Source organism: Plecotus auritus (genome assembly GCF_963455305.1).
Source record: "Plecotus auritus genome assembly, chromosome: 1".
NCBI lineage: Eukaryota > Metazoa > Chordata > Mammalia > Chiroptera > Vespertilionidae > Plecotus > Plecotus auritus.
Window position 1 is genome coordinate 114,126,487 of NC_137770.1, and position 16,488 is coordinate 114,142,974.

Below are 16,488 nucleotides of genomic sequence, written 5' to 3' on the forward strand. Positions count from 1 at the left end.
TTTTTTTTTTTTTAAATCTTCACCCAACAATATTTTTTCCATTGATTTCTAGAGAGAGTGGAAGGGAGGGAGGGGAGAGAGACACATTGATTAGCTGCCTCCTGCACACAACCCTGGGTACATGTCCTTGACCAGGAATTGAACCTGTGACCCTTTGGTCCGCAGGCTGATGTTCTAACCACTGAGCACAAACAGCCAGGGCTCATGATTCTTTATTGTCGATTCCACATATTACAACTGCTCCTTCCCCGGTCCTGCTGTTACTCTTCATGAACTAGTGCCTGGGCATCGCATTACTGTGCATATACCAAAGGGGCTCTTCTCAGACTAGCATGGGAGATCTCTCATAGTCCTAGTCTTCTTTGTGGAACATCTGATTCTCTTCCTTCCTAGACTAGGTTATCACTCTGCTGAGGCACTCTGCTATACATTCAGTTTTGGTCTTGGCTACTCCAGTCATTCTCCTGTTTCTCCAGCACCCAAATGTGTCAGAGAGATTGTTCTTGCTCATGTGGCTTAAGGAAAAGTTTCAATAGCAGCTTTATTATTTGAACTCTCAAAATAAATGGAAGAAACTATAGTACAGACTTCAGTAGAAAAGAAAGTAAATTTCCAATCACTATTAAAGACTTGAAGTACTTGAAAAAACTTAAAGTGCTATACTTGTTACAGTCCAAAACTCATACTAGTATATATATATATATATATATATATATATATATATATATATATATATACCTGTCTGTCTGAGAATAGGGTTTCTTTTCAGTTGATGAATTCAAAGTTCCTATTACAATTAAAATAGAAATGCATTATTTGAGATATTAGATTAACTGAATTACATTATTTTGGAAAAATATTCTGAGGATCAATGTTGAGTACTTCTTGCCCACACATAAGTTACTTAGTCTATTTGGCTCTAACCTGTAACACCACCTTCCCTTTTCTCCCTCACATTCTTCTGCCATCACTCAGAGAAAAATTAATGTAGCCCCTTGTCTCTGGGAAGCCTGAGGCCCTTCTATGATAGTTGGCATTTATCTTTTATACTTAACAAATTTGAATATAAAAACAGTACTAAATATCTGATATAAAGGGATGGTTGGTTTACCATTGTTATATTATAATGGTAGAGGGTGTCCATGCTTATTGTACTATAGAGTTAAAATGAGGAAGACTGGATCCAAGTCAAAACAGAAAGAAAAAGAAAAGAAAGAAAGAAAAAATACTTAGAGAACAAATAGAGGGACTAGGAGACTTTTGTCATTAAATATGAAACCTCATTAAATAGTCAACATTAAAATTTACATGGGCAAGGCACAAGAGTGACACTGAGAAAGTGTCTCAATATGCAAAAAATCAGGGAATGGGGTTGGGGGGAGGGAGGCTGGGAAGGGAATGTGCTGGTTGACACGGTCAGTGGTTGGCATGCTGCTACTTCAGTGTATAATTAGGCAAGGAGTTATGTGCACATGGGCTATGCTGAAGTGAACCAAACCACAGTCTGTTAGGCCACAGGACACTGAGTGGACTGCTAGCCTGCAGTGGCATGCCCACTCTGTGGCCACTTTTAGGGGCAGAGCCCTGCACTCTGACCAGAGGAGGCAATACTCATTGTGAGCCACCCAGCTCTCTCCTTTGGGAGTCCTGTACTGCTGGCAGGAGGACAGGGAGAGCCTCCAAATAGAGTCTCATGTCCCAATCTCTTAAAAAAAAAAAAAAAAAAAGAAGAAGAAGCACAATAAAATACATTCTTTTTTGTTCTTGATACTCTTTGATACAGGTGAATCACATGAAAGGCTGTTAAAAATGTTAAAAACAGAAATTTCAAAAGGCCACTAATGTGCTAAGTAATACTGCACAGCCAGTCCTGACTTTAAGAAACCCTACACTAGGAGTTGAGGGTCCCAAAAGCTCCATCACTGACTAGGCGCAGAGAACATGTCTATCAAGTCTGCCACAGGTTGTTCTCTCAGAAGCCTGGCCCCTCTCTATTTCTATCATGCATGTGCACACACATAGGCACACATGTGTATGGACACTCACATTGTCCGAGTGACTTCTGGAATTGCAAGATTGAAATAAACAGTACTTATAGTTTTGAATAAAACAAGCATACACACACTCACACCCTCCCATGGAAGGTGTCTCTTAGCGCAAATATGTGCCAAGGGAAGAAGGGAAAGATTTCTATAGATTTTGCTTCACGTAAAGTTGCAACATAAACACTGTAATACACAGCTTAAAAATACATAGAAAAATTGCACATTTATCCATAGGAAAGGAGCACAGACCTCACATACTGTAAACAGCTTTCAGCCACCCCTCTCAGCAATCAAAATTCCCTGTCAGCTGTGCTCCAGAGCCATTTCAGAATCATAAGGAGCAATGTGCCAGGGCAACTGGGAGGCAGTCTCTCCAGAAAAGGTCAGCATCCTGAGGAGGTGGTCAGCAGCAGTCTTATCCGTGGCCTTCTTCCCTTCTCCTGCCTCTGGCAATTATAATAGCCATCTGTGCCATGCCCTCTAAGGAAATCTTGTAGGTGGACTGACAGCTGTTTCATTCAGGGCAGTTATCTATAGTATTTGGTAGACTAGTTAATACTGGCTACTGATAGGAGGAAGCTGGCCAATTAATGCTTGAGAGAAAAAGCTATAATCTGGGCACCACTAGCCCTGGCTGCCAACTTTGACAGTAATCAAAGAACAGCACTTTAAACTCTATTCCCCAACGGTCCCTAGAGAACTGCACATGCAGAAAAATCATCTCCTTCTGTATTGCCAGCTCTTTACAAGATCCAAACTGCACTCCACTCTGATGAGGAATGGGTGACACCACTGTGGGTCAGCTCTGTAACAAACCACAGGTGGCCAATAAACCCGAACTTCATTAGCAAGTGGGGACGGAGTAGAGGTGAAGGAGAATCAGGCAGTAGCAGCAGAGGGGAAATTGTTAGGGCCATCCTTCCATGCAGTACACCTCCTTATTGATAATAGAAATGAAAATGGGTCCATGATCCAAGGGATGGGTTCTCTCCTTGTCCTTCTACTATCCACTGGAACGAAGAATATAGTCCCAGGAACCAAAATTGGGTGGACACTAAGGATGGCAGTTCTGCCTGGTAATGGAGGAAAAAAGTCTCTTGTGAGAGCTTAGTGGATGATGGTAAGAATTGGCCAAATCTATCTATTGCTAGAAAGAATAAATACTTGATGTTAAAAAGATAGGTAAAATTCAGAATTATGGAGCAACTGGACATAACTCACTGAGTTCATACCAAAGGAGCTGTCCCTTCAAAAATGTTCATTTTCATTTTTTACCTGCATTTGTGGGACAATTAGGGTGAAAAGTGCTCCAATGGAAAGTAAACTGAATGTTTGTGCAGTTGAAATTCTGTGAAGTTAAGACAGACTCAGCTTATCACTTGATTTGAAGCTGTGGATAACCTTCTGAGTAAATGCATTTGTTCGTGGACAGGAATGAACAGTTTGTCTCTCTTCTTTCCTTGAATTCTGTGTGAGTACTAGGATGTGAAAGTGTGTGGGTGACTTGAAGAAGATAAAATAAAAGCAGCAACCAGGATACATTAACGGTGTTGCAGGATTTTCACAATACAACTGAGGGAGTCTGGAGTGGCAAAAGCCAAATATTGAGCACATAACCAGTCCTCAAGGCTGATCCCACCCACCCTATCCAGGGACTTCTCAGCAAACTTGATCATCAGCAATGTTCGCTTGATGTCCAGCCAGTTTTGGAGCAGAGCTTTCCTCTGCACTGGGCTGGAGGCAGTGGTGAAAGCCTGGAAGAGATCTTCCCGGGGGCCCCAGAGCAGACACTGGAGGATACCTCTAGCATCTGAAATGAGGATACGCTCAGAAGGGTTGGGGTTCAGGAGGCAGCTGGCCAGCTGCTGAAGGCCCCAAGAATAGGGGGAGCGGAGTGGGATTTGAGGCAGGTCTGCTCGAGTGTACTCCTTCTCCTTCAGTTCTGGGTTCTCATCAAAGGGGTTGGGCAGGTGTAGCATCTCATAGATGAGGATCCCTGTCTGGAACTCGTCACACTTTTTGTACTGGGTGGCTGTTATGATCTCTGGGGCAAGGCGGGACTGGTCACGGAGGATCTCAGGATCCACCAGGTGGCTCTTCTGCTTGGCCTGAGAGAAGTTGCTTACTATAAGCCTTGTGAGACAAGATGAGGTGGGATTGAGTCCTTTAGGCCCAAGGCCCTGGGTGGTTCCCCCTAGCTGGTAGTGGACAAGCAGCAGGTTCTCCAGACGTAGATCGCAGTGAGTGACATGGTAGGGTTTGAGGTGTTCAAGGCCAGAGCACAGCTGTAACAGCAGCAAACACACTTGCCTCTCATACAAATCAGGGCTTTTCCCATGCTGGATTAGAGAGTCCTGCACAAAATCAGCCACGGTGAGATAGGGAACCTCTCTGGTGATGACTACAACGTGACTTCTCTGCTTCTTGCTAATGACTCCCTGGCTTTCTTTCTGGGATGACTCTATTTCAAAGCAGGACTCTGGGCTTGTCCCATCAATTTCTCCTTTCATTTCTTCTTCATTCTCCTGTATTTCATTCTCTTCCTCTTCAGGGGCATCAGGATCCTCCCAGGGAAGCAGACGCTTAGGGACTTCAGCAAGGAAATGACCACAGTCCTGCTGGATATTAAAATGGACAGCCAGACTCTGCCGAACAGCCAAGCTGTGATAATACTGCTGAGATTCTTTAGCTTTGCTCTTACAGATCTGAAAGAAGAAAGCAAATAATACAATTTAAAATACACACACTTTCATAACCAGGCTTACGATGTGTAAAGGAGGATTAATGGGAAGGTGACTGGTTAGGAATAAAGTGTTATAGTGAAGTCTTCAGAAAGGGTAGTCCTGTACTGAATGATAGTAACAACGACTGTCTACATGCTTAGTACTTTATGTGTATTATCTACAGCCCTCACACTATCCCTTCAAAGTAGGCTGAGTATCTAAGAATTAAAAAAAAAAAGTGCAAGGGCAGCTCAGCGCTATCAGTTTGCACCTTCTTCCCTTACCCAGTATTTTCTCTACCAGGTATCAAAGTAACTTCTTAGCCTCCCATTTTCATTTACCACTAGTCAGGAGAGTGTCATGTGATGGTTACCACTCAGGCACTTGCGATCACTGGCAAGGTAGAGATAAAGATTTGAGAGAATCACTGGTCTGACCTAGTCAAAGCAAAACCAACATTTCAATGGCAGGATTTTGAGTTTCATGTTTTCTCTTAACATACCTTATTTAAGGCATAATATTCAGGCAATAAGTCCTTTCAAAAGGAACTTTATTAAGTGGTTATGAATCAAGGAAGAGTTTTTGTTCAAAAACATTAGCCTAAAGTCCTACATACTAAATCAACTATTGTATTTCTAGTCTTAAAAGGTTAAGAAAGCAAAAAATAAAATCCCCCCTAAACTGATTATCCTTATGATATGAGATGGAGAAGCTGACAATGGAAAACTCAGTCTGCAACACTAGGTTCATAGGTTACTGCAGCCTGGTCAGGACAGCGCCTCTGCAACCTGTTAACTGAGGAACACATTTTCTGCTCTTTCTCCTCAAGAGGAGCACTGCCATATTTCACAGACATCAAAGTCCCCAGCAACAGGCACTTTGCAGTTTACACTGCCTGTTTATCGTACTACTTCAGAAAAAAAGCAAAATTTAAAAAAGATTTTCTAGTCATTTTTATTTAAAAAGAAAAATGTACACATTCTTAGGAGGGTCCCCAGTTCTGAGAAGGAGCATTTTCTGATTTCTATTCAAACACATATTTTTTAAAAAGGCCAAAAGCAAAGGAATATCAGGGGGAGAGGAACATCCCTCTTTAACTTACAGTATTTATACACATTGATTACAGTTAGAGGCTTGAGCTTGCCACAGAAATCTCTCTTTCTCTCTCTCTCTCTTTGAAAACGAGCTTCTTCAAGTCTTCCACCATCTGCCTATCAGTTTGAGGGTATAATAAGCATTTCCTCTTTAAACAAACTTCTGGTCTTGAAACAGAGATATCCCCAGGCTGAATTCAAGTTCAAACATATATCTTGCAGAAAATATTATCTTTAGAAAGCTCTCAATGTCTCAGCACATGCAATATAACATATATTCTTTTTTTTTTTTAAATATATATTTTATTGATTTTTTACAGAGAGGAAGGAAGAGGGATAGAGAGTTAGAAACATCGATGAGAGAGAAACATCGATCAGCTGCCTCTTGCACACCTCCTATTGGGGATGTGCCCGCAACCAAGTTACGTGCCCCTGACCGGAATCGAACCTGGGACCTTTCAGTCCGCAGGCTGACGCTCTATCCACTGAGCCAAACCGGTTTTGGCAACATATATTCTTATATGCTCATCGATCACAACATAAATTCTTTCTACACTGTACTACTGATAAGATTTCATGTTTATGTATCACCAGGTATTTAAAAATCCTATACTAGTCATCATTTAGTTGTGTGGAGTTGGATCCAGGATACAGCACCATTAACTCCATTTCCAGTTGTAATAATTTGCTCAATATCACATTGCCTGCTCTCCTCAGTCTTTGAAAAGTCAATCAAATAGTACTGAGTTTGGCTGCCTGAGACTGAGTAGTTAAACTCTAGCTGTCACATTATAGAAAGGACACTCACCAAGGATTTAGGAGGTCTGGGATTTAGCCCCACCACTAGCTGTGTAATTTTGGGCATTTCACTTAATTTCCCTGGGTCCCAGTCTCCCAAATAAAGGAGACAATATTAAGAACACTGAAACCTACTTCATAGGACAGTGGCCAAGAAAAAATGAAGTCAAGTATGTAGACTATATCTATAAATCTCAAAGTTGCACAAATGTAACGTTGATAATGACAAAAACAATTAACAACTTGCAAACAAAGAGCGCAAGGCAGAAAAATGAATACTTCTTTTGAGTCCAGAAAGTCACTTGTCCTAGCAGTGAGGCTTTCTGACCATTGGTTTGGTAAAGGGCAGCTAAAGTTCAACACCTCCATGCTAGGGCCAGCCCTGACAAAAAAGTTAAGACCAGCAGTATGCTCTGATTCAAGATAGGCCAACCTAAAGCTTAGAGAGAAGAGAGAAGAAAGAAGAGAGAAGAGAGAGAACGAATGAACTATTTGGCCAATCTGTAGTTTTCACTATGTCAAGTTGCACTAAACACATACACACAGATACACAACAACTTGCTACCTTCTGGTTTGGCATTAGAAACAAAGAAGATATTTTAATTGTGATTACTATTCTAAATGTGATATTCTAATTGTATCTACACACAAAAAATTTTTTTTTGTAAGATTCCCCAGAGCTTTGTGAGTAAATAAGAACATGGATACTACAAGAAGAATTTTTGTTTAGCTTCACAGATTAACTTAAGATAAAGGTTCAAAGTGATTTATGAAGAAGAAATGATAAACTGCCCAGCCATTCTGGGTGCTCTGAAGGAAAACGGTCTGCCTAAATGGCCAAACTGAGGAGATGACACTTCTTCATCTCTTCATCTTACAATATGTAAAAAGACTGCAGAATAATAGGTCACTCTAGTTTTAAGGGAAAAGGAAAAAGGGAGAATACTGGGAGTATGAAAGAGGGAAGCAAAATACTAGGGCTTTTAAGTGGTACATAACTATGAAAACAGTTACAAGCAAAACACAGACTTATAGAGATTTCCATAATAGGATTTGTCATATGATGTGGATCTCACAAATCTTTATTATGGAGTCTCTGCAATGCTGTTAAGAGTATTATACTGTTCTATGAACCACATGCTAGCCATTTTTCAAATATTAATAACTTGACTTTTAGTTTTTTTTTTAAAAAAAAAAACCCTCAAAGTAACCTGACTTCAAATTTCTAGTTCCAAAAGTTATTTCAGAAATCAAGCCACTCTTTCCAGAACAAATGAACAGGACTCCTCCTGTTTTTTCTTTCTTCTCTTACCCAGCATTTTCTCTACCAGGTATTAGTAACTTCTTAGCCTCCAATTTTCATTTATCTTTCTTAAAAGGAATTCACAGTCCTTCATTACAAAGAGTAACTGCCTTAAACTGGAGATATCTCAAGAAAGATTCCACTCCTCAGGAAGAATGATTTCCACAGAACTCCTAGGCCCCCCCAAATTTTGAAATAGGAACAAAACTGGAACTGGAATGGTCTCATATCTTCATTTAGGATTCCCCTTTTTAAAAGGGATAAAAATCATCTTACTTTTGTTTTGACTATGTATGAGAAAACTTATTTAAAAGGCTATCAATTTTGTCAGGTTCTATACTGTCTACATTTTCTAAAGGGGTGGGGGGACCCTACTACAGTCTGAGCCACAGCAATACTAGAAGGAAATGTAATATCGAGACCAGGAGTGATTTACATGTAAACTGGCAGCAGGAGAACAAAACCAGGCTGTTGAAAGTTGAATCTTGTAAAATATGTCATAGGTCCTCTTTCTGGAATAGTTTTGGGTTCTAAGAAGGTGGCAATGCCAAATTCATGCAAAAGGAACATTTGGTGTGAAGAGCACAGAGGGAAGAGGTGCCCATCCTAGACACATGATCCTTGCCCACTTGCCTGCTCACAGGGCACGCCAGCTAGCTGGTCATTATACACCTACCAAAGTGAATAACACATTGTCACAAAAACAGAGGCTTGAGGGGAAAGTGAGTGCTTGTGTGAGTTAATGAAGATGAGTGAGGACAGAGAAGGGGAAGGAGAAATACTGATTAATATCAACTGATCATTCAAACAAGTATCTGATGGTGCCTCAGAACTTCCAATCTGTAGGCCAAATACAGTGGGGTGGGGATTCCTCAACCACTGATAAGTCATCTGTTGGGAAATGGGAAAAACAAAAACAAACCATGCTTCTAGAATCAGAGCCAAATTGCCCTTCACTGAGACCTTCTCAGATGCAGGTCGAAGCACATAACACTTACACAGGCCCAATCTTAGTGGGAAAACAGAGCTTAACAATGATTCCTCACACATAACCCAAAAAGTTTAATTTCATACGTTCACTTCAGGACAGGGGCTCATTTTCTGTGTTGTTCATGGCAACTGATCTACATACCTTTCAGGCTAATTTGCCATTAGAAAACTTTTATGTTTGTAATAATAATCTCAATTTGGTTAACTTACACAGCTTTGATTATAAGGCCCCATTAAAGAAGCTGAAAGGAGAAGACAACATTACAGTATATATCCAATACCACTGACCCTTTCAGAGTGCTCAGCCTAGGACCGGAAAATAAGAGGTACAATTTACTACTCTTTCAATACTGAGGAGTGGAACAGATAACCAGTTTAAGGCAAAAAAGTAGGAAGGTGGGGCGAAAAGGTAGATATTTGGCAAAACAGGATGCATGCCTATGGAATAAACTAGTCGCTGAATGGAGTGGTATTATCCATTCTTCCTTATGTGACTCTGTCTCCTAAAGGCTCCTTGAAATACTGGTGCTTGAAGGGGGTGTGCTCTCTGACCTCTTTTCTCGTTGACTCTCTTCGACAAGATCATAGCTTGCTTGATATACTGCTGATTTCCACATCTACATTTGTAACCCAAACTTGTGTCTGGGATTTAAATTCATATGTACAATGGCCTACTTGATTTCTCCCCATATATGTCCTATCCCATAGATGCCTTAGATTCAACATAACCAAACCTGAACTCTTCTTCCCACCAAACCCCTGTTCTTTCAGTACCTGCTCTCTTGGTGAATGAAGCTATTATCTGTCCCAACATCTATTTCTCCATCATCTGTATTACCTACATCCAAATAAATACCAATTTCTATTGATTTTCTTCCCAAATAACTTTTAAATTATTCTTTCTTCCATCTCTGTTGCTACTATGAGCACTTTCCTAGAACCCTATAGAATATTTGCAATTGGTCTCCCTGCCTCTCATGTGATTCCCCTCAAAAACCTTCCACATGACCACCAGAGCTACCTTAAAAAAAAAAAGGATATTGCCTATTTAAACTTCTTAGCCACTCCCCATTATCTTGACAGCATAAGGTCCTGGCCTGGCCTCTCTTTCCAGTCTTATTTCTCTACAGCCAGCCCCCTCCTACCCACTCCAAATGTTTTCTCTGTTTGGGGCCCCTCTTCATAGTTCATCTGCCTAAGAGATTCCTACTATTCTTTCAAAGCCCTTCTCATGTGTCACTTTTGTCAAAGAGAGAAAGTGCTAAATATCCTAAACTTCCTTTCTGTGTTTCTTTTATATCTTATGCATGTCTCTATTATTACTTATCACATTTTTTTTGTCTGCCTTAAAAGCAGATTTTTGTATATTTAGGGCCTAGCACAGAGCAAGGTACACAGTACATGCTGAATACGTCTATACAAATTACTGAGAAAGGCTCCATGTAATCTGGAGTAACCATAGGGCTTATTTACTCAGCGCAGCTGGAATATAAGAACAGCTTTTATTAAACAGATGTAAGTTGGCAGGGCGATGGGGAGGAAGCAATTGCAGAAAAATCTGAGTAATAAATACTCATAACCTGACTACAAAAATGAGTAAAAACTGAAAAATGTGATCTGTCCACTGAGTCGAGGCCAATCAAGTCATTTTGCTGCATAAAACTACATAAAACAACATTAATCTTCATCAATCTATTCAATTTTCTCTTTGCCCCCAAAAGAAAGTGATAATTACAAAATACAGGATTCGTTGATAACATTTTACATTGGCTTTTATTTTTCCATTATTGGCCCAGCTGGCCTAGTATGTCTTCAGCCTACTTCCACTTTATCAGCAGGAAATCTCATTTTCAGCTTAAAAGAAAATCCTGTGTGTTCCTGAGCCAATTCTCCAGACTGACAGAATGACACCCAGGATGTTCACACTAAAGAAACTGAGGCACAGAGCAATACAATACCCAGCTCAGGTCCCAGAGTAGGAATTAAATTAATTTGAATAAAATTTATAATTCCCAGCTATATCCTCTCGCCTCACTATTAAAAATAATGGCTCTTAGAGAGAACCAAGATGGCAGCGTAAGTAAATGCCTGTACTTAGATCCTCCCACAGCCACATCAAAATTACAACTAAACAACAGAACCACCATCATTCAGAACTGCCTGAAAGCTGGCTGAATGGAAGTCCTATAACGAGAGAAGTAAAGAAAAAAGCACACTGAGACTGGTGGGAGGAGCAGAGGTGCCAAACAGGCTGGACCAGCACCTGGTTTGCAGCTTTTTTAATTGGGAGGGAGATCGTCTCAGTGGAGGCCCCTCATGAGGAGCAAGGGGTCCCAGCCCCACACCAGATCCCCAGCCCAGGCTCCCAGAGCTGAGAACGGAAGTCCCCATAACTATAGGCTGTAAAAACCAGCAGGGATTGGGGTTCAGTGACACGGAGGCTACTGGTGACCCAGCTGTTCCTATTAAAGGGCTGGCACATGAACTGAACTTACAAGGTCCTGCTTCCTCTGAATTCCAGCACCAGGGCAAGGCTCTGGGGGACCAAGACACATATGAGGAGGAACTGAATTGTCTGGCATCAGAGCAGGAACTCAGGGGTGGCTTTCTCTCAGAGAGGTACTCACAGGGATCACTGTTCCTGTGTTGGAACCTCCTTGGTCACAGGACTAACTGGCAGCGACTTCTGTTTGCTCCACCGGTGATTCCCTGAGGCCCTGCCCCATCCAATTTACAGCCCCACCCAACCTGTGTGTAGAGGCTTTTGCCTATGAATGGCCTGTCCTTGCTCAGGCTTCAGATTTTGCTAAAATCTCTCAAGGAAGCTGCAGCTGGGTCAGGGTGGGCCAAACCTATCAATAAAAGGCACAAGACCTGGCACTAGCATCAGCTTGCCTTGCTTCACTGGTACAAATAGAAGGAATCTGCAGATCTCTCTGTAGCTCCTGCTGGATGGCCCCAGGCAGTGGCTGACTTTGCACTTCTCTGGAGACCCAAGCGACAGTAAACCCAGTGGACAGCGTCAGACCATACCAGATTACAACTCTACACATCCATAAGCAACACACTCAAAGGGCAGACTCAGTGAGCACCAAAGATCCACTGAAGCAAGTCCTGCTCCATAGGGGTGTCTCCTGCACAGAAGCTCTCCCACTGTGGTCACAGCTGGTCCTCACAGCCAACTGGCCTGGAGGTTAATTCCTCCCAGTGACACCAAGAGCAATCAAGGCTCAACTACAACAAGACTGTACACACAGCCCACAAAGGGGTGCACCTAGAGTGCACAGCTCTGGGGACTGGGGAGGCTAAGCCATTGTGCCTATAGAACATCTAATACACAAGGCCACTCTACCAACTCAAGGCAACATAGCAGCTCTACCCAATACATAGAAACAAACACAGGGAAGCAGCCAAATGCGGAGACAAAGAAATATGTCACAAATGAAAGAAATGGAAGAAAGCAAACTACTGGACATGAAGTTCAAAACCACATTTATAAGATTACTCAAGAAACTTCATGAGACTTTTAAGGATCTTAATGAGAATGTTAAAGACATGAAAAAGGATCAGTTAGAACTTAAGCATACACCTATTGAAATAAAGAATAATATACAGAGATCCAACAGTAGAGGATTTGGATAATCAAATCAATGATTTGAAATATGAGGAAGCAAAAAACACCCAATCAGAAGAGCAAAAAGAAAAAAGAATCCCAAAATATGAAGATAGTATAATAAGGAGGCTCTGGGACAACTTCAGGTGTACCAACATCCACATTATGGGGGTGCCAGAAGGAGAAGAGAGAGAGCAAGATATTGAAAACCCATTTGAAGAAATAATGATAGAAAATTTCCCATGCCTGGTGAAAGAAATAGACTTACAAGTCCAGGAAGCACAGAGAACCCCAAACAAGAGGAACTCAAAGAGGACCATACCAAGACATTATAATTAAAATGCCAAGGGCTAAAGACAAAGAGAGAATCTTAAAAGCAGCAAGAGAAAAGCAGTTAGTTGCCTACAAGGGAGTGCCCATCTGACTGTCAGTTGATTTCTTTTTTTTTTTTTAATATATTTTATTGATTTTTTACAGAGAGGAAGGAAGAGGGATAGAGAGCTAGAAACATCGATGAGAGAGAAACATCGATCAGCTGCCTCCTGCACACCTCCCACTGGGGATGTGCCCGCAACCAAGTTACATGCCCTTGACCGGAATCGAACCTGGAACCTTTCAGTCCGCAGGCTGACGCTCTATCCACCGAGCCAAACCGGTTTTGGCTGTCAGTTGATTTCTTAACAGAAACTATGCAGGCCAGAAGGGAGTGGCAAGAAATATCCAAAATGATGAATAGGAAGGACCTACAACCAAGATTACTTAATCAGCAAAGCTATCACTTAGAATTGAAGGACAGATAAAGAGCTTCACAGACAAGAAAAAGCTAAAGGAGTTCATCACCACCAAACCAGTCTTACATGAAATGTTGAAGGGTATTCTTTAAGAAGAGGAAGAAGAAGAAAAAGATAAAAAATATTAACAAGCTGTTTGGAATCACAGCGAGAAGAGTGTGTTGGTGTTAAGGATTAACAATGGACACCCAGAAGGACGTCCAACCCCCAAAGTAGCAGCCAATGATATATATCTGTGGAGAATGTCACACAGAAAATGAAATGAAATCCAGGGATCCAATCTGATGCAGAGAATGTGGATACAGAATAATGTACAAGAAAAGGACTAAAAGATTGGTGGTTTTTGATGCTTGATGAAACGGAATTCAGAAGAATATATTTGTATTTGTATTTGCTGTTATTGTTGTATAGTTTTTGTATATTTATCTTTATGAATGTAACTATATACACATGATTTCATTTTAAAACCCATATTGTATTGAGGTGTCAATTATAAAGATTGTTTTTTGTTCAGTTCAAAAAATATATGAACAATAAAATGGTAATAAATACATATCTATCAACATTGAACCTAAAAATCAAAATAAATGAATAAGAAATCTAATGAACAGAATAAACTGGTGAATAAAATAGCATCAGAGGCATGGAAATGGAACAGACTGACAATTCTCACAGGGAAGATGGGTGGGGAAGAGATTAAACAAAGTTCTTATATGCATATATGCATTATCCATGGACACAGACAATAGGGTGGTGAAGGGCTGGGGCAGGACTCCCTTTTTTCACTAGACAATTCATTTTGATCCCAGGTTTTCATGAGTACCCCAAACCTCTCTTTTCTAAACTAATCCCCAGTTGAGACTCCAAATATCCAAATGGCCCTTGGCCGAAAAAAGATTCCCCATACCTGGTCTAGGCAAAAGGATGTCATTTATCCATTCAGGGACAACACTGAAGCACAACAGGATCAGTCTACTGATAAAGTATGACAGGTTCCAAGTAGGACTCAGGAGGTAGCCTGCTATGAAGCTGATTTCCCTATGCAAAAGTAATTGTTCCTCGCTGGCCTCAGTTTCCTCCTGTGTAGAACGATGAAGGTCCACCCCTCTAAAGTTACTTGAGTCTCTTTGAGGGTTATGGGTATGGTCAGTAGCTACCCAGATTCTTTGAAAGGGACAAAAAGCAAGCTAGATTTTACTTAAAGCAGGGAAGGGCTAGAAGCCAGCCACTATACAGCCCACAGAGACAAATGGTGCTATATAGATAGGTAGTAATGAGGGGATAAAAGGAGACATGAAGGAGACAGAAATAGGAGTTGAAGACTAAAGACTGTCTGCGCATTGATTTGGCCAAAATAGTTAAAGAGTAGGCTGGACTTATTGCCTGCACACCCTCCCCATTCCTTACTCCCTCTAACTCCCTGTATTACCAAGATTGTATTTTCTTAAGGTTTAACAGAAACTGAGAACTCCTACCTTCTCCTTTTCTGCTCATCCCTTCTGCAACCTTGGACTCTCTGATCTATGGGTCCTCCCTTTTCGGTACTTCCTTCCAAATTCTCCTAATTTGGATTCCCTAGATGTGTGGGCCTTTCCTTTCCCAATTTGTAGGCTGTACAACTACAATCTCATACATTTCCACATTTTGAACTAAATCAAGTCTATGAGAGGAAAGGGTAACCATATTTACAGCCATGACCTCTCTTCTGAATACTAAACCTACATTTTTATCTGGTTACAGTGCTTCTCTCGGCTTGGCTTTTTTCTGAGACCTTTCCAGAATAATCCTTAATGTTTATATTTCTACCGTAAGTCTATCATGCATGTCAGAACTCTTCTAGCTTAGCCCTGTCAGTATGGCTCAGTGGTTGAGAGTGACCTATGAACCAGGAGGTCATGGTTTGATTCCCAGTCAGGGCACATGCCCAGGTTGTGGGCTCAGTCCCCGGTAGGGGGGCATGCAGGAGGCAGCTGATCAATGATTCTCTCTCCTTAATGTTTCCATCTCTGCCTATCCATTCCTCTCTGGAATAAGTAAAATAAATAAATAAAAATAAATAAATAAATAAATTATATATATATATATATATATATATATATATATATATATATATATATATATTTAAACCTCTCCCAGCTTATTTTCCCTCAGTCCTGCAGACTGGAAAGAGGACACTTCCTGGCTTTGAGACAGCTGTGTCTTCATGTGGTGCACTGAGGGTTGGGGTCAGGGAGAGATTATATCACATTAGGGGTTAGGGCTTCAACATATGACTGTTGGAAGACACAATTCAGTCCATAACTTTATTTTTCTATCAATATGAATAACTATTATTTTTATTGGTCTTAAACTAAAAGACATCACAACATAGATCAAGAAAATCAAATTTGGAGTCAGCTAACATAGGTCCCTCCACTCCCAACTGCAAAATGTAGAAGTAACTAATTTGGGCTTCCTTCTAACAGCCTACTAAACTACTGACCAGCATGCAGAGTTGATCAAGGTTTGATCACTATAGAACCTTCCTAGGGTGGGGGTAATGACCAACACCATCTTGCCACCCATAGGGCAAGCCTGGAGAGAAGGAAAAAGAACCCCCCACACCTTCTGACATAGAAAATTCCACCCACTGAACAGTTATCTCTCTCACATAGATGTTTCTCTCTCTGTACGTCTCTCCGCCTCCCTTCCCCTCTCTCTAAAAATCAATGGAAAAATATCCTCGGGTGAGGATTAACACAGAAAAATAAAATAAAATAAAACTTAAGAGCTTTCTAGGTACATAAGAAGAAAGTGAAGAAATAAATAGCTACCACTTACTGAATGCTTACTTTGTGCCAAATGATGGTCTGAGCACTATATACATCACTATGTACATATTGACTCCTGTGATATTTCACAATGGCTTTCGAAAGATTGAAGTATTTTCTCAGTTTTACAGATAAAGACACGGGGCTTAGAAAAGGCAAGTAACTGGGTCGATGTAACAAAGCTAATAAGTTGCAAAAGCAAAAATTTAAACCCAGGTCTGTCTGACTTAAAAGTCCAAATATGTATATCAATAGTCCTCAAATTTTATGTGTAGGAAGCACCTGGGGATGCTTGTTAATAATAATGCAGTTTCCTAGGCC

At 40.9% G+C, this 16,488-nt stretch overlaps 1 protein-coding gene across 3 annotated transcripts in view; it reads right to left on the minus strand.

Moving 5' to 3' along the window:
- Positions 1-2,218: 2,218 nt before the first annotated feature.
- PEAK1 (pseudopodium enriched atypical kinase 1) overlaps positions 2,219-16,488 on the minus strand; it is a 194,390-nt gene continuing 180,120 nt past the window's right edge. For all 3 annotated transcript variants that reach the window (XM_080677223.1, XM_080677225.1, XM_080677224.1), the window contains exon 5: positions 2,219-4,750. In XM_080677223.1, the coding sequence (XP_080533349.1) occupies positions 3,587-4,750 (1,164 nt within the window). In that variant the 3' untranslated portion in view covers positions 2,219-3,586. The remainder of the gene's footprint in view (positions 4,751-16,488) is intronic.